General features: G+C 40.4%; 1 protein-coding gene across 2 annotated transcripts in view; it reads left to right on the forward strand.

Annotated features, from left to right (window-relative positions):
- DCBLD1 (discoidin, CUB and LCCL domain containing 1) overlaps nucleotides 1-18,332 on the forward strand; it is a 39,161-nt gene that overhangs the window by 17,484 nt on the left and 3,345 nt on the right. The window contains exons 4-13 of one of the 2 annotated variants that reach the window (XM_014533746.1): nucleotides 1,857-1,929; nucleotides 4,583-4,716; nucleotides 11,602-11,642; nucleotides 12,826-13,032; nucleotides 13,405-13,529; nucleotides 14,034-14,193; nucleotides 14,275-14,376; nucleotides 16,730-16,805; nucleotides 17,029-17,078; nucleotides 17,933-18,052. In XM_014533746.1, the coding sequence (XP_014389232.1) occupies nucleotides 1,857-1,929; nucleotides 4,583-4,716; nucleotides 11,602-11,642; nucleotides 12,826-13,032; nucleotides 13,405-13,529; nucleotides 14,034-14,193; nucleotides 14,275-14,376; nucleotides 16,730-16,805; nucleotides 17,029-17,078; nucleotides 17,933-18,052 (1,088 nt within the window). The remainder of the gene's footprint in view (nucleotides 1-1,856; nucleotides 1,930-4,582; nucleotides 4,717-11,601; nucleotides 11,643-12,825; nucleotides 13,033-13,404; nucleotides 13,530-14,033; nucleotides 14,194-14,274; nucleotides 14,377-16,729; nucleotides 16,806-17,028; nucleotides 17,079-17,932; nucleotides 18,053-18,332) is intronic. The other variant, XM_005858925.2, reaches the window with a different exon arrangement.

Below are 18,332 nucleotides of genomic sequence, written 5' to 3' on the forward strand. Positions count from 1 at the left end.
AAATAAAAGTGACCAATAATTCAATACTGCCCTGTAAAGTTGCCTTTCATCCAATGTAGATATTCGTCAACATTCCCTGGATCTTTTCAGTGATCCTGTACAGCGCCAGCGGTGATAGGGCCTCTGGGCATCAATGATCATTTTCAGTCCTAAAGGGAAATATACTGAGTGAGATAATGGTTCCAGATCATCTAAGCCAGCAATTTTCAACTGGTGTGCTGCAAGAATTTTTAAAACATGCAGTACCTGACTATTTAGTCAGGGGCACTGACCTCTTTTCCCTTACATTGTCAAATTTAAAAAATGACAATAGCCAATACAACAATAGCCGTCCAGTGTGAATGAATCAAAATTATAATTATTTTTTTTTGTCAGGTCAGTGAAAAATATGGTTTCTTTGGTTTTTTGTTTGTTTGTTTGTTTTTGGTGTGCTGCAGAATTTTTGTTAAAAAAGATATGGTTTGTTTGGGTTTTTTTGTTTGTTTGTTTTTGGTGTGCTGCAGAATTTTTGTAATTATTTTTTTGTGCTATGAGATGACAAAGGTTGAAAATCGCTGATCCAAGTTGTAGCCCAGCGTTTGCAGTGTTTAGGTAAATATGAGGCATAATGACTAATAAAGGTCCACAATCCCTGTGAAATGCAGAAAGCTTTGAAAGTCAAAAATTTTTGTAACTCACTTGATGGCAATACCTGATTAACGTGACCTTAAATTCATTTGACAGCAAAATTGGACTAAAATTAAGGAGTCTACTTAGTCTGTATTTGACTTAATATGACTATTTGTGTATTTGACACAGAGATTTTAATGTTTTTATTAATATGTGCAGACCTCACAGGATCTTACATAATATACATCATTGGAATTGTCCTACTTTCTAAAATCCAAAAAAAAAAACCCCAGAAAAGTCTGAATTCTGAAATAATCTGCCTCTAAGGGTGAGGATAAGGGACTGTAACCCTGTAGTAGGATTCTCCATTATTTTCATTTCTTAATTCCTTGATCACTGCTGCAATGCTGGACTCCATTAGGTCAATGGGAAAGAATTGTGAGTTATTTGTTTGGGTAGTTTTGATAACTAGATGTTGTTACTCGTCTAATTTGCTAAGTCAGCAGGAGGAAACTGGGAGGAAATGAAGTCAAAGCGACTGCTATTTTGGAATCTGTTTGGGCTGATACATTCTTTTTAAACAAACCAAGTAAACATTATCGTAATGTAGTGTATATATAGAAACAAAGGCATATGGCCTTCATCTTCAAAGTTGTCATTGTTCTTATAATATTTTGACTTTCTTTTTGCATGCTTTTCATAGATGTATAGCTGTCATTCATAGCCTATTGATATGTTGACTCTTGAAGGAATTGCAGATGAGAAAACTTTCTTTTTACTTTTTTAATGTGGCTACTAGAATATTTAGATTTATATATGTGGCTTCCATTATGTTTCTATTGGGTAGTGCTAGTAGAGTGAATCAAGATATTGCATAGTAAAATAACACATAAAGTGAAAGTTTCTCAAAATCCCACTAGAATCCAAAGATCTAATTCCTTGTCTTCTTTTTATCCATAAAAAACATGTCTTAGAATCATTAAGATACATTAGGAACGCTCATTTTTTAATAGGGTATATAATGCATCCATATATAAAACAAACAATTACTGTGTAAAACTTGCTATCATAGTAACATTTTAGATTAATCTGTGTTTTCATAAATCAGGTCTCTGACTTGTCATTAAAGCAAGGTATTCCCTCCTGTGTATTCTATGGAGGAGAGAAATTGTTTTAAGTATAATTTTAACACTTTTACATTTAACTATAATTTCATAAAATAAATTCTTTTTTTTTTTTTTTTGTAGCAAATTCTGCCCAGCTGGTTGTAGAGACATAGAAGGAGACATTTTTGGGAACATGGCGGATGGATATAGAGATGTAAGTGATTGGGGGGAATGTTATGGCTCTGCCTAGATTCATTACAAAGTAAAATCAAATAAGATCTAAAACTCTGTAGATAGATATACGACTCTCTTTTTCCCTAGAATAAGTGAAATAATATAATAAGTACAACAACCAAGGTTATTCATTACTATTTTTAGCATCTGTCATTAAGCATTTGAAATGGTAAAACAGAACCCATTTCAACACCTAAGAATGTAGTTCTAACTGATTTTAATAAGAGGCAATCTTTTTGTTATACTTTATTTCTTTATTTTAACACGCCATTTGGTTCATGTAATAATAACCAAGGACATGAACATTCATATCACAGAATAGTGAATGTGTGTCTGACACCAGTGCAGGCAGCCCTCTGCCCTGTTCTTATATATTATTCCCTTCCCTCCTTGCTCCTCCATTTCCTATGCCCAATGAGACTTTCTGGGTTATGTACATTTTTCTCAGAGAAAAATTAATTCACAGGAAGTCATTTTTCTAAAGTATATATCCTGTCGCCAGATTCACAATCTTTCATTTCTTATTATTTACAGACTTCTACCCTGGAAACCTGATGCCTGATTTTTAAAATGTGACATTGCTATTTAACTAGTTTTACAGGAATTTGCTTGAGTTATCAGAAATTTCTAAGTGTTATGGGCATGTGTCTTCAAGCGTGGGGAAAGCATACATATTCTAGAAGGTTGATACTTCATCTCCAGCAGGAGGGGAAAAAAACTTGGCTTTAATTTTTGCTTTTAGCACATCCTGATTCTGGAAGCAGCAGTTTTTGTTATTTTGGTCTTTGTTTCCTTTTTTTTGTGTATTGTCTTTATTTACAAGATTGACACGGGATATTCATTTGGCCTATAAATTGTTTGAACCTTAAAATGATTTATACCTCCTCAGTTTGAATATATATTTGGCACAGGCTATTTCTAAATTACTTCAGGAAATTAACTAAGAGAAATAAAAAGTATAGTTTTCCCTCTAGGCAATAGAAAAGTTTTCTTTATTATTTCCTGTACCATGCAAGAAACCTAAGAATTATGTACACTTTGAGAGGAAGCATAATTTTTTCTTACTTAGTGGTTTATCTTGCCTCCTCTTGACAGTTTTCTTATTCAGTGTAACCAGTAAATAAGTGGTTTCCTGCACAATAGATTTGCAAGTACTACAAACAGTTTTCCCATCTGACTCACTCACTGGTTTTACACCATTTGCTTTTAGGATGATTTTATCTGGAGGGAAAATTTGTGTTTTGAAAAGTAACCTCTTCAAAGAAGTCTGATTAGTGCCTTTTTTGTATGTCATGGGTGTGTTAGGTATCTGTTGCCACAAAACGATATCAACCACAAACTTAGAAGCGTAAAACAATACATGTATTATCTCTGGTGTTCTATGGGGTGCGAGTTTGGGCATGGCTTAGCTGAGTCCTCTGCTTCCAGGTCTGAAGGGTGCAGCCAAGGTGTCAGCCAGGCCTGCAGTCTCACCTGAGACTTGACTGGGGCAAGATTTGCTTCTAAGCTCACATGGTGTTGGCAGTATTCAGGTTGCCAGATGGGGGAGCTCAGTTTCTTCCCGGTTTTGGCTGGAGGCTGTGCTCAGCTCCTTGTCATGTGGGCCTTCCTGGGAGAGTTTCCGAACAAGGAAGTCTCCTGCAAGATAGGTTACAATCTACCTAATCATCCTCCCACACAGAACTGTGCTCATGGAATCCTAGGACCTGGGCAACCGGCTGAAAAGTTCTAGTCCTTCCTCCAGCCCCGCTGTCCAGCAGGCCAGTTTCAATCCCAGGGCCACCGGCTACGCAGCCAGGCAGGTGCTCCTGCTAGGGTCATCACACCAGACGGCAGCTGCTTCGTGTTCTGGCATCACTATTTTGTTTTCTATGCCTTCTTAAGTCTCTAAATTAATTATAGAATTAATTGTAAAAACTTAATTGTAATTAATTGTTATTACAATTAAATCTCTAAATTAATTGTAATAACAATTGTAAAAGGAAACAAAGACCAAAATAACAATTGTAAAAGCTATGGTGGGGGAGGTTCACCTTCTCAAATGATCCTCAGTACGTACATCTGGTAAACCAAATGTAAGAAACTCTGATCAGTTATCTATTTCTGCTGAACAGCTATCTATTTTAGCCACCCCAGAACTTCCTGGCTTGAAATAACAACCCGTTGATTTGCTGATGAGTTCATTCTTTAACTACCTTTGCCTAGCCCTAGAACCACTCCTACAGCTACAGTCTTGTGGCAGGTAACCTGGAGCCAGAGGGTCAAAAGTGGCCTCACTGACATGTGCAGCTGCACAGAACAAGCTGCATGGCCAGTTGGGAGTCAGTGTGGGAGGTAACTACACAAGGACATGGCCACCAGGAGGTGTTATTCATTGAGAGGACCATTGCTACGTAAATTACCTACTTACCAACCTAGTTAGCTTACATATGGTGACTCTGATGTCATTGATATAGTGATATATTAACACTTTTCCCTCCCCCTTTTACTTTTTATTTCAATGAATTATAGTTAAGCAATGCCATGGGTCAATTAGAGATCCTGACCACAAGTTCTAACAAAATGGAAAACTCCCAGTATATTTTAAATGTATTCTTGAGTAAGCCATGAGTGACAGTGTTGCTGTGTTTCAGAACTCTTTATTGTGCAAGGCGGCCATCCATGCAGGGATAATTGCAGATGAACTGGGCGGTCAGATCAGCGTGTTCAAGCACAAAGGGTTAAGTCGATACCAAGGAATCCTGGCCAATGGTGTGCTCTCAAGGGAGTAAGTACTTTCTTTGCCTTTTGTTTTGAGTGGAAGGTAACCCCAAGGCATAATTAGCTCACAATTTTTGAAAGAACAGCAGACATGTGACAAGGGTTTGTCAACTGGGGAAAAGATGTGAGTGTTACAGTAGTGTCTGTGAGGAAGGTAAATGCAATAATAAGAAAGCTCACTGGTTATGCTGACAAGTACATTAAAATGGCACACATATGAAGTCCCAGGGCAGAGGAGTACTTCTACTCAGGTACTTTATTGGAGAGAACAAAGACTTATTCCTTTTTAGTCTTCTCAGTTTCAGGAATTTGTTGGTTACTAGTAATCTCCAATATTATCGAAGATACTGAAGGGAAACTAGGAAGCTGAAATAAACCCATTCTGAATTATGGCACTCCCCAGAAGACTCCTAGAGACAATCTTTTAAGGGTGAATAATACTTCAGAAGTGAAGAAAAATGACTTTTGTTGACATTGTTTACTTCTCTGTTTGGTATTATCCTCTGCTTTTTTAGTAGCTTCATAAGAAAAATGTATGTCAATTACTTTAAATGTTTCAGCCTCAGCTTCTAATGCTTTCAGGTTTCCTCAGCTTCTGGAATGGAAAACTAGAGCTATTAGGACTAAATATAGGCTCAACTGTGGACCAGATGTCCACACATGTAAACAGGCAGTGGGAATGGTCCAGAGGGAGGCTCCCCTTGGATGAATGCCTAGTGAGGGAAAAGTGCTCTTCAAGCCACTGTGTTTATCTCTCTTCCTCACTCTGCCTGCCCCTGGAAATGTCTTCCCATGACTGCGGCTCTGGTATTTCTGACAGGTTGTCACATGTTCGTTGTCCTGAGGATATAGCACAAAACAGAGGTGATAGGCATTTCAGGATCCGAAAGTAGGTCAGGACCTACATCTTCGACCACTGGCTAGCTTGTGCATAGCTCTCCCTGCCATTCGGCCCTAGTCCCCTCTTGCATGCAGAAAGAACATGATCATGTTTTACTATCCCATTCTCACAATGGATTGTGAACTATCTTATCTGGTTAAAAATCACATGGATGCCCTATCGGGTTTGGCTCAGTGGATAGAGCATCGGCCTGTGGACTGAAGGGTCCCAGGTTCGATTCCGGTCAAGGGCATGTACCTTGGTTGCAGACACATCCCCAGTAGGGGGTGTGCAGGAGGCAACTGATCGATGTTTCTCTCTCATCGATGTTTCTAACTCTCTATCCCTCTCCCTTCCTCCCTGTAAAAAAAAATCAATAAAATATATTTTTTTAAAAATCACATGGAAGGATGAGATATTATACAAAGCTTTATTTCTGTGGAATTACACCCCTGAGTTTCCAAGGTCCCATTTCCCTCCATCCCACCGTAGAAGTAAGTGTAGCTGTAGCTTCAAAAGAGCTAGGAGTAAAGAGTTTCCGTTCCATCTTGGGACATAGTCCAATCTGCATCAGGCTGGCTTAGCTTGTGTCCCCAGTGCAGTCCATCAGTCCATTGTGTGTGGGGTCCACAGGTCGCATGGCTTTGGAGGGAACACGGGCAAATGCCAGGAAGCAGGAGCAAAACCAAAGGAACCATAGAGCCAAGAGAGTGAGCTCCTTTGTCTGAAGGACTATGGATTCCCAAATTTTCCTGGGCGTGCAGTGGCCCTGCCCACTCGAGCCAGTGACCTCTGTTCCCAGGTTTGACTGACAGACACCTTCCCTACATCACCCCCACTCACTGCACATGCACCCATCTTCCCCTTTGTCCAGTCCCTTCCCCCAGGGATGTGCAGGGAATGGACTGGTGGTTCCCTGGGGTGTGTAAAGTTGCAGCTTCCTAGTGAAGCTGCCCAATGCCGTGTTTATAATGTCTGGCCTTCCCTTTGTTCCTTTTCTGATATTAATAACTAGCTAATTACAACGATACACTACTACTTTTTATTGGAATGTATTATGGCTTAGTAATATTGTGTGTCAAATAAGGATCTTGACCACAAATGATAATATTGTTTTTATAAGAACATTTATTTTATGTTTCAAAGAACCAATTTGTGAACTCACAAGTACACTTTGAGACAAAAAGTGATTTCTGGATTTGGGGGTGCTGGCCTACACTCACTAAGTTACAGTCCAAAGGCCATGTGCCCAACACTTCAAAAGGCCAAAACTGAAAATGTTAGTTTGGAGTAAGGGAAGGTTTATTGATTGAAAAGGCTCCAACCGAGAAGATGGGAGACCTAATCCTCAAATCCATCTTAAGAAAGTAGAGTTTAGGCTTCTTTGATGTCAAGGGGAGGGGAAATAGGAGGGCTGTGATTTTAAAACTCAGGCATCAAGCAGAATTCCTCTAGTGATTAGCATATCTGTGTGCTAGACAAAGCAGGAGCTGTTAGCTTAAAGGCTACAGGACCAACACAGGCTTGAACAAGATGGAGTCAGAGACCCAGCGTTTTACTCTGTTACAGTGGGGGAGGGGAAGCAGTGACTGAAGTGAGGGGAGAAGTTGGTTAGGTACCTTCATGAAGAAGGCAAGCCTTGGGTTTGATGGAAGGCAGGCCCAAGGCTTAGGGGGACACAGCAGTAGAGTCAAGACCAGGGAAGAGATGCCAGAGAGGGGTTGTGGTGGCCGTTGGCACACCATGTCACATCCAACTCACGTCCAGCAGGCTGGCTGGTGGGTGACTGAGAAGAGGCAGAAATCCCACTGTCAGTTCTGAGTTTGGGGGTGCAGGTGGGGGTAACTGGAGAGGTTGTTCCAGGCCAACACTTTCACAGGCATTGAAAGCAATGCTGCGTGTAACCTATAAAAGGTAGTCAGCCAGTAAGGCCCGGCCACTCTGCGCGCTCAGATGGGCCGGCTCGCCTCCTTATATTTGTATTCTCTGCCTGCCATGACCTTCCCATTTGCTTTTCCCTATGGATGGGATTTTTTTTTTACAAAAGAGGCCCCACAGTATTTTTTTCATATTTTCTAAACATTCAAAGACAAATTAGTTCTAAATTTGTGCTAAAGTTAAGGTCTAAAAGCTTACAGATGCCTTTAGAAACTAAAATCTTTACTCAAATAAATAAAGTTTATATTTATATACTAGTATATGTGTGTGTACATATGTGTGTATACATATATACTATATACAAATGAAATTTTATATGTGTATTAATGCATACACATGTATACACATATATGCTTTCACTTAATGTATTTGCCTCAAACTCTTTGGAACATTAAGATTATATCCTGATTTATAGTAAAGGAGGTAGCTTGTTCCCTGGAAGCTTTAAATGTTAGCTTGACCCTGATTTTTGAGGATCTGTTTCTTTTTATGTTGTTTTTGTTGTTGTTGTTGTTGTTTTTCTGTTGATACTAGAGTGCTATCTCAGGAAGGCATCAGGCTGTGGCCTAGGTTTGTTGAGGGCTGCCATCTTCAACATGAATGAAGAACTGGCCTTTGGCTTTAAATCTGTTTTTTTGGAATTGCTTGCCTGTGTCTGCATATATTTGAATGCTTCTTTTGTACAAATACAAGATTTTCTTTTACTTTTGAATAACAATTATTAAAACCACTGAATAATAGTAAACATTATGTTCTCAATTACTTCTGCGATATCAATTGAGCTTAATACATGTGAAGCTGCTTTATATAATTTGAAATTAAACTTTAATGCAAAAAAAAGAGTACCAAAATCTGAACCATTAAGGGATTAGGGAAAATTTTGCTTCACAGTCTGTATAATTATTTGAAGAGATAATCCTATTTTTATGCTGATGTGAGTAGATAGAAAATCCAGAATTCTATCAAGGTCCCTTCTTCCTTCTAGCTCTGATTTTGCACTGACTTTTTGCACTAGGAGAGGAGTGAGCTGTAGGCCAATAGTCTTTTTCATTCATTTAGATTCCCAAATCTTCAGGGAGCACTTGTTTTTATCTGTGCTGGTTTGCTGTTGGGGAACCAGTGTACATGCGGTCATTGAACTTCTGTTCCCACACATGATTGTTTGGTGTTCAGGAAAAAACACAGAAGGAAGCACTGCAGCTGAGGAAGAAAGAGCCCCTAGAGTAAATATCCAGGGCTTTTTTGGGGTTCATCCGGGGTCAGGTTACTTCCTGGATCTGGGGAGACCAGAATGGAATCAGGAAGAGGCGCTGACTTCACAAGAGGAGGATGGCTCCAACCAGAGGCCGGGAAGGCTTGTCTTTCTGTTTACATCAGACTATTCTTGATTGCTTCTGTAGCCCGCTGGGAAGGCTGGCAGTTCCTGGAATCTGATTGAATACATTCACCCTAATCTGTGAAAACCTCCAAACCCCCACATCCTGAGGGCATTTTCTTTTTTAAAAGAGGACACTTACCCATGGAATTCTCTAATTGGTCATATTCAATTAGTTCAACAGAGTGCAATGGGAAAAACCATTCCCAGGGATAATGGAGGAAAGTGAGGAAGGAGCTGTTAGAAGCTGAGCCTTCCCTGGCATCTTCTTCTCAGGGGTCACTCCAAAGTTACCCTTCTTGCCGTAACTTCTCTTTTTCAACAACAGCAGCAAAATCTTAATGTTTCCCGGCAGTGGGAACAAGTGTAGGCTGGCAGCAGTATCGTTTGGGTTTATTTGGGCCGTATTTCAAGTGAAATACTTAGTGCGGGAACATGAGCGAAGACGGGAAAATCAGTCAATGAAAGGCTCTAAATAACTCTTAATAAAAATGTAAGTATGAAAGACAACATTGTGCATCTTTTTTTAAAAGTCAGGAGAGCTGGGTCCTCCTCCCAGCTTTGCCACCGAATGTGAACTTAGTCAAGTCCCTGACCCAACTGGGTCTGAGTTTTCTCATATGAGAAATGAATGGTGCCTGCATTTCATTCGGTACAGCGATTATAATAGACCCTAATGTAGAATACCTGGGTTGATGGAGTCTCTGCCTGAGGGTGGACAAAGAATATGAAAGAGAATATTAATCCGGAGAGTTTGACTACCTGTTACTTCTAAGAAAAACATTGATGGGAAGGTACTCATGCTCTTGCCTAACTATTTTGGAGTTCTCTGTGGATTTCACAGTTCCATACTCTCTGGCCAATATTGCCATGTATAATTCAGAGTTAAACATTTAAAATATAACTCATATTCTCAGATTGTAAAATAATGTCACACACAGTGACATCTACCTTTTAAAAAAATATTTTTATTGATCAGAGAGGAAGGGAAAGGCAGAGAGAAATAGAAACATCAATGATGAGAGAGAATCATTGATTGGCTGCCTCCTTCACACCCCACACTGGGGATCGAGCCCGCAACCCGGGCATGTGCCCTGACTGGGAATGGAACCATGATCTCCTGGATCATAGGTTGACGCTCAACCACTGAGCCAGGCAGGGTTGGCGACATCGACCTTTTTGTGTTTCCTTCTAGTATCTAATATAGTAAGTACTATGTACATAAGATTAATCTTGAGAGTTCCAGATTTTCTATTGGTTCTATGTATTTTTACACCATTGAGTTGGTGATGGATTTTTAGAAAGTTAAATATGGTGTGAGGTCTTAGAAATCTCTTCTCTTCCGAAGAAGGCAAGTACAGAACAAGGCTGATTTAATAAGTCCTCCCATGAGATTAATACAGGCTGTAGGGCAGCAGGACTCCGGAGGCCCAGAGATGAATGCTGATGAGCTGGAGGGCTGTGTTAGAGCATTGAGGGCCAGTTCAGGCCAGTCAGTGAAATGCTTTGAATTTTCTCTCAGTGACAGCTGTACCTTGTCGTCCAAAAGCAGGCGCTGCTTCATGGCTTGGTGCTGGTTGCGACAGTGTGATCAGAGAGACTGGGTTGAGGCTGTTCAGAACAACATACTGGGACAGGACCCCTAAGGAAAGGGGTAGAAAAGTCTGTAGAGAAGGCAGCTAGCAAATGGCGTGCTGTTCTCCTAAAAGTGGCCAGGCTTCTTCACTTCTCGCTATGGTCTTTGATTGTTGACAGTGAGTGGGACATTTACGGTGACTGCTAAATCAAAGGAAGTATTCAGGGCAGTGATTCTGTCTCTGTCATCATATATTAACCAGTAGTTTTATTGCTAGCTTTACCCAGGTAAGTTTCTATTAAACAATTACAGAAAACGTTTTACATAAATGTTAATGGCACACTTTAAAATTAAGTACCCATTGCATGTTGAAGTTATTTATTACATGTTCTTACAAGCTAATATCTTTTTAAAGTATGATATTTTGTAAAACACTGTGTAATAAGAATCGAGAATTCTCATGATCCGTCCACAATGTGTTAATTAACTAGAGGCCCAGTGCATGGATTCATGCACCAGTGGGGTCCCTTGGCCTGGCCTGTGGGGATGGGGCCAAAACCGGCTCTCCAACATTCCCTGAGGGAACCCGGATTGTGAGAGGGTACAGGCCAGGCAGAGGAACCCCACTGGTGCACAGTTGGGGCCAGGGAGGGACCGTGGGAGGGCTCCAGGGCATGTCTGACCTGTCTCTCCCAGTCCCAATCAGGGCAGACCCAACAGCAAGCTAAACTACCGATCGGAGTGTCTGCCCCCTGGTGGTCAGTGACTGGTCGAAGATCGGACACTTAGTATATTAGGCTTTTATTATATAGGATCTGGGATTTAAGGTTGTTTCTGAAACTCTGTATCTGTGCATTTCTTCTCAAATCCAATGATTTTTATTCATAAGCAGTGTCTCAGAGTCCTGCTCTCTTGTCACCTATGTGAATTTAGGAAAGTTGCTTACCTTTGCTGGGCCTGATACTGAATGCCAGTGATGAGGCTGATAACAGTAGCCTTGCTGGGGGCTGTGCCGATCACACGGGGTGTGGGGAGGCTCTGTGAGCCCTGTGCTATAGCGCTGTACCAGTCATTAAGAGTCAGGTAAGCAGCTCACTCCCTCTGTTTGTGTTTACTATTTCAGTGGTTCCCTGTCAGACAAGCGATTTCTGTTTGCCCCCAACGGTAAGGATCATGCTTTTCTTAAGAATTTGATATTTTCAATTCCTCATGGTAGTTTATTCTTCCATATCCCTCAGATGATACAGTTTAAAGGATTTTGTCCCGTCCTCCCCGCACCCTCCCCCCCTCAGGTCACACATCACCAAGTATGCTGTGACTTAAAAACACACAAGACAATAAGCCCAATTAATATTAATGTTAAGCAGAAAATATTTTTCTTTATAATCTAAGCTCTTTCAAACTTTTGCCAAAAAAGAATGAAAATTTGAAATGACATTTACGTTAAGATAGCCGAACCGGTTTGGCTCAGTGGATAGAGCGTCGGCCTGTGGACTCAAGGGTCCCAGGTTCGATTCCGGTCAAGGAAATTCCATGTTCGATTTTAACAGAAATTGCTTTAAAAAAAATTTTTTTTGAGAGAGAGGTCTATTTTTTGTTCCACTTATTTATGCATTCATTGGTCGCTTCCTTTATATGCCCTGACCAGGGATTGAACCTGCACCTTGACATATCGGACAACACTCAGACCAACTAAGCTACCCGGCCAGGGCCAGAAAAGCTTTTAAGTAATACAATTTGGTTGGTAGGTTTCTTGAATTTAAGTTATCGAACATGAGTATATAAAATAAAGGCTTTTGTCCCCTCCATTGTGTAAGATAGTCTGTGTAATATTCCCCCTCTCATAAAGTGGGATATTTTAAGAAGAACAATATGATGTCTTCCTTGTCCAGGAAGAGGGGTGCGGCCTTTACTTGACACCTCCACATGGCCTTGGACATGGTATAGCGAAGGTCCAAAGGGTGGATGTCAGGTTCAATTTACTGATCTTCAGAGCAGTTGACGTACCTGCTCTTCAAGGTACAGAGAGTGGAATAGACAAGAAGCTCAGTATTTTAAGCCTTTAAGGCCCCTGGCGCTTTGTTAAAATCAGGATGAATTTAGGTCAGAAAGGGAAGTCTACACTAGGGACAAAGAGATGGCACCTATAGGGAATGTGACTTCAATAAGGTCCATTGAAAACAAAAGCAGCAACAATTTCAAGATATGTAGTACAAGGGAGTCAAATGCAGACTGAGTCATTAAAATACTAGCAATTGAATAATTGATTTGCTATCACAATGGAAGTAAAACAACTGACTATTGCTGGGTTGTCTATCTGAAATATTTCAGTGCTCTTTTCTCCTAGGTTGCAGCACATCCTTAAGTTTGGAAACAGATGGGCAAATCAGAGATTCTTGGCAGTGGGTCGATGAGTCCAGAGAACAAGCTCATTGGTCTTCCGGCCAAGCCCGACGTCAGGACCAAGGCCCATCATGGTCTTCGGGGGACAGCAGCAAGAAACACAAGCAAGAGTGGCTGGAAATAGATTTGGGAGAGGAGAAGAGAATAACAGGTACTGACACAAGTGCAGTTTCACAGCTGCAAAACGACTTGGGGTTGCAGTTATGTTTCTGATTAAATAGATGCCTCAAAGTCTGCTACGTCTTAATCTCCACATTGTCTCGGTGGAAGAACCTGCATGTGGGTTTGTAAATACGAATGTATGGACCAGAGAGCTGATACCTCAGTGGTGATACTTTTTATGGCATATCAGTATGAAAACACTCATCTGTGATCAGGTTTCTAAATGCAAATAAGAAACGTTGGCCGGTGAAATGATTTGAGATTTCACATGAGTGGGGGAAAAAGAAACCTGAAGTTAAAATACATGCTGTATGTAATGTATTTTTAAAACTAATTTATAAATAATATATTTTTTTACAAGGAATTAGGACCACAGAATCCACACATCCAAATTTCAACTTTTATATTAAGAGTTTAATGATGAACTTCAAAACCAACAACTCCAAGTGGCGGACCTACAAAGGAACTGTGAATAATGAAAAAAAGGTAAGAGAAACTTTGGAGGAAAGAACTGAGCAGGAGATCAAGCCTCCAACTGTTTCATCAGCATGCTTCCAGAAAACAGGTTCTCAGTACCAGGTTAGTTAGGCAACTTGGCCTTTCTTTGCAGAACCTTGTATCATTTTTTTTAAAAATATATTTTTATTGGTTTTTTACAGAGAGGAAGGGAGAGAGATAGAGAGTTAGAAACATCGATGAGAGAGAAACATCGATCAGCTGCCTCCTGCACATCTCCTACTGGGGATGTGCCCGCAACCAAGGTACATGCCCTTGACCGGAATCAAACCTGGGACCTTTCAGTCCGCAGCCCGACGCTCTATCCACTGAGCCAAACCGGTCTTGGCAGAACCTTGTATCTTTGATATCAAGAGTGTCTTAAAAAAAAAAAAAAAGCAAGACATGGAATCCTGTAACCAGGTCTGAATGGGTTGATAAAGATCTAAAATCTGACGAATAGAATCTTCAGGAGAAGGTTACCTGTTTCCACAGGTGTTTCCGGGCAACTTTAATTTTCGGGATCCAGTGATAAACAATTTCATCCCTCCCATCGTGGCCAGATACCTGCGGGTCATCCCCCAGACGTGGAACCAGGGGATTGCCTTGAAGGTGGAGCTCATTGGTTGCCCGATTACACAAGGTAGAAGTCTCGGTGGGTTAGTAAGATTCTGGCCATCTCCTTTCCCAAATTGTTGTTACTTATGTGGTTTTTCCAATATCTCTTCTCTCTCAGGAAACAATGATTCATTGGTGTGGCGCAAAACCAGTTCCAATTCAACGGAAAGAGAAGACGAGACAATCACAAAACTCATCCCTTCTGGAGAAATGTCCACAGGTAGAGCACTTACTGTTTTGTGATTTCCTCAGGAGTATAGCTGGTACTCCATCCAATGTTACAGTAGCTTCAACAGAATTTCTTTTCTTTGTCATATAAATGACTGGAAGCAGATGTTTCAGAGATATCGGCACATGTGTAAATGATGTATGTCTACAACTACTCATTGTGGTATTGTAAGTAGAAAAGTTAGTGTTTGCCCTTCAAATGCTAGGTAAACATTTTATGGAAAAATAATAAATCCATGCAACAGTATACTCTTTAGCCATGAAAAAAAATGTGTTAGTGCCGAAACCGGTTTGGCTCAGTGGATGGAGCGTCGGCCTGCGGACTGAAGGGTCCCGGGTTCGATTCCGGTCAAGGGCATGTACCTGGGTTGCGGGCACATCCCCAGTGGGAGATGTGCAGGAGGCAGCTGATCGATGTTTCTCTCTCATCGATGTTTCTAACTCTCTATCTCTCTCCCTTCCTCTCTGTAAAAAATCAATAAAATATAAAAAAAAATGTGTTAGTAATCTAGAAAGTTCTCTGAGATAAATTGACAACTAAAATAAATAAGCAAGGTATAGAACAGTCTATCTAGCACTCTAATATGTGTGTAAAAAAGGAAAAATAAAGATGAATATACTTATTCTAGTATTTCTGGAACAGTGTCAGGAAACATAATTTGGCTTTTTGTGGAGGAGAAATAGAGGTAGGAGATACATTCATTCTATACCTTTATATACTTTTTGAATTCTAAACATATAAGTGTATATAATTTATTCAAGTAATGAACATTAAAAGGACATTTCTTTTTTCAGTATATAAAATAATTTGTATATTAATTTTATAAAATTTGGAAAGATTAGAGAAAAAAATAATATAAATATAAATGCTATGAATCAGCTTCCATAATCACCAAATTCCACTATATCAAATCAATTATACTTATATTTATAACTTTGAGACAAAATGACAGCACAACATATATTGTTTTGTAGCATATATTTTTCACTCAACATGGTATTATGAGCATTTTCAATGTTATTAAGTAGTTGAAAAGCACAATTATTAGTATCTTTAATAGTATCTTTTCATATGGAAATCCCATTATTTAGTTAACCATTCCCTTATTGTTAGATGTTTAAGTTGTTAAATTTTTCCCAAATTTTTACTTTTATAAAAAACACCACAGATATTTCTGTAAATTTCTAAGTTCCTTATCCTTTCTTGCATGAACAACACTTTTCCACTCCTGGTTGTCTCTGTGTTTTCTTCCCAGGGGTCACAGGTAGAGAAGGGTGAAGAACAAATACTTCTCCTTATGTGTAGTTAGTATACTTCCTGCAAGCTTGGGGCCTGCTACAGTGCCTGGTAAAGTGGCCTCCTTTTTTAAAGCAGAAAGAGTTGTAGGAAGACATGGTCTGCTGTTTCGTGCAGCAGGGCGGAACTGCTGTTTGAGGCCAGCAGGGTATACTAGTATTTCCTTTCGGTCCAAAGCTCTGGTAATGAGAAGCCCAGGTCCCCAGGCCTCTGTTAGGGTCCAGGTCCCAACTGCCCACTATCAGGGGGAACTGGCTGCTTGAGCCGAGGGAGCAGCTCCACGAGGCTGAATTCTTTATCTGCCTGAATAGCTCCTGGCTGGGCGGGACAGCTTTAAACCTTCCCCTCAGTTCTCACTTTGGGAGTCTAATATGGACCAAGCAACAAGCTCAGATGTTAATCCCCAAAGAACATTGAAAACTCCCTTTCAGAATGAAATCTTGCCATTTGTGACAACATGGATGGACCAGAGGGTAATATGCTAAGGGAAATAAGTCAGACATTGAAAGACAAGTACCATGTTTTTTCATTTATATGTGGACTCTAAGAAAACAACAACAAAATAAGCAAAGAAACAGACTCCTGGGAGGGGGATTGGGGAATGGGTGTAAAAGGGGAAAGGATTAAAGTTCCATATTGTCAGTCATAAAAAGTCATGAGGATGTAAATAGCTATAATAACTACATGGTTGGTGTCAGATGGGTACTACACTTGTAGGGGTGATCACCTAATAAGTTATATAAGTGTCTAATCACTATGTTTTACACCTGAAACTAATATAATATTGCATGTCAACTGTAACTGAAAAAAAATTAAATTAGTTAAAAAGAAGAAAACTGCTTTGGAAGTAGGGGGGAGGGAATGACTTTTATTTCCCTAAACCTTAACCAGAATTTTGAATTCTTTTTTCTTGCTTTCCAATGTCCATAAATGCATTTATTTCCTCGTGCATTAACCCTTTGAAGAATTTTCAAATCAAGGTTGAGTTTTAGATCATGAAATGGGGTTGCAGGTCGTTTCTGTTGTAATGTGCTGCTTCCACTCTTAGGAGCAAAGGTCGCAATGGCTGTTCCGCTGCTGCTCCTTGCCCTGCTGTCTGTTGGAATCCCTGCGGTCCTTAGAAAGTACGTGACTTTACATTTCTTCTCTACTTATGTAAACAATCACAAAAACAAAAAGTTTATCCTGCAGATGCTCATGTGGAGAAAGACATTACTCCTTCCAAGATAAAATATTAACTTGTATTTTACAAACATGTTGGTTAGAGGTGGAAAGTTTCAAGTATTATTTTATAAACAGTACTTATCATTTAGAAACCATTTCAGTAGGATTTTTTTGTCTTGTTAGGAGGAAGAAGAAAGGAACTCCTTATGCATCCGCTAAAGCCCAAAAAACAGGTGGGTTGAAATTTCTATCTTCAATTTTATTCTTTGAGGCAGGGATAGGATCTGCTGATTAAAAGCACCATTCGGTCTTTTAAAATAAAATCAAATCTATAGCCTTTAAGCTAACAAATTTATAAGGAAAGAATATATTGTGTCTTATCTTTTTAATTCAGAGAGCAGTTTACTTTTACTTTTGTTCAACTTCATCCCATCATTTATCAACATTCTTTCTCCTTCTTTTTGGCACTGGAGTTTAGGCCAACACATTGCCTGTAATCAAGGAGAAGTTATAAAAGCCCCATCTGTGAGCTGTGACCTTAACTCTGTCCAGCACTCAGCATCTGCAGGCTTCCCTTGTGTTTTGCTCTCTGGGAAAGCGGGGGAAGGACTAGGCAGGGCTTGTGTTTGAGTTTCAGAGAATCCTTAGGACACAAGATGCCCAAGCAATGTGTCGGCAGCAGTCCAGAGAGAAGGCCATGGGCAGGGCCCCTGAGAATCTCAGAAACAGCTTGGGACTCCACCTTCACGGGGTCTAAACAGCCAGCTGTGTTGATTCCTTGGGGTCACAAATGCCATGGAAAACCAGGTGGTCTAACGTTGGGAGGATATGGGACCTATGGGCACACAGAGACATTTTAAAGGCACAGTGGAAAGCATGGCTGGAATCGTGTTTGCTGTGGATATAACAGCCTCAGTGTGCTGTTTCTAACACACATACCTGAAGCATGTGCCTGTGAGCTTATCACAAGGTCAGCCGGCAGAAGGCAGCCTGACCTGTGGCTCATGGAGGAACACGTCATGGAGCAGTGGAGAATGTGTGCTGTACTTCTAAGCTATCACCTTATTTCCTGTCATCTTCGTTCCAGACTGTTGGAAGCAGATTAAACATCCCTTTGCCAGACATCAGTCGGCTGAGTTTACCATCAGCTATGATAATGAGAAGGAGGTGACACAAAAGTTAGATCTCATCACAAGGGATATGGCGGGTAAGTGTCAGGCCTCTGCTTGTTGGGAGAGGGGAGACCAGGAGAAAAATAAGACTAAAATCCTGCTGTTTAGATGGAGTCCTCTAAATCAGTAATGTGTGGCCCAGCTGGTATGGCCTAGTGGTTGAGTGTTGGCCCGTGAACCAGGAGGTCATGGTTCTATTCCGGGTCAGCACACACACCCAAGTTGTGTGCCCAATCCCCAGTAGAGGGCGAGCAGGAGGCAGCCGATGGATGATTTTCTCTCCTCATTGATGTTTCTATCTCTCTCCCCTTGTCC

This window comes from Myotis brandtii, unplaced genomic scaffold, assembly GCF_000412655.1.
Source record: "Myotis brandtii unplaced genomic scaffold, ASM41265v1 scaffold123, whole genome shotgun sequence".
NCBI classification, from domain to species: Eukaryota; Metazoa; Chordata; class Mammalia; order Chiroptera; family Vespertilionidae; genus Myotis; species Myotis brandtii.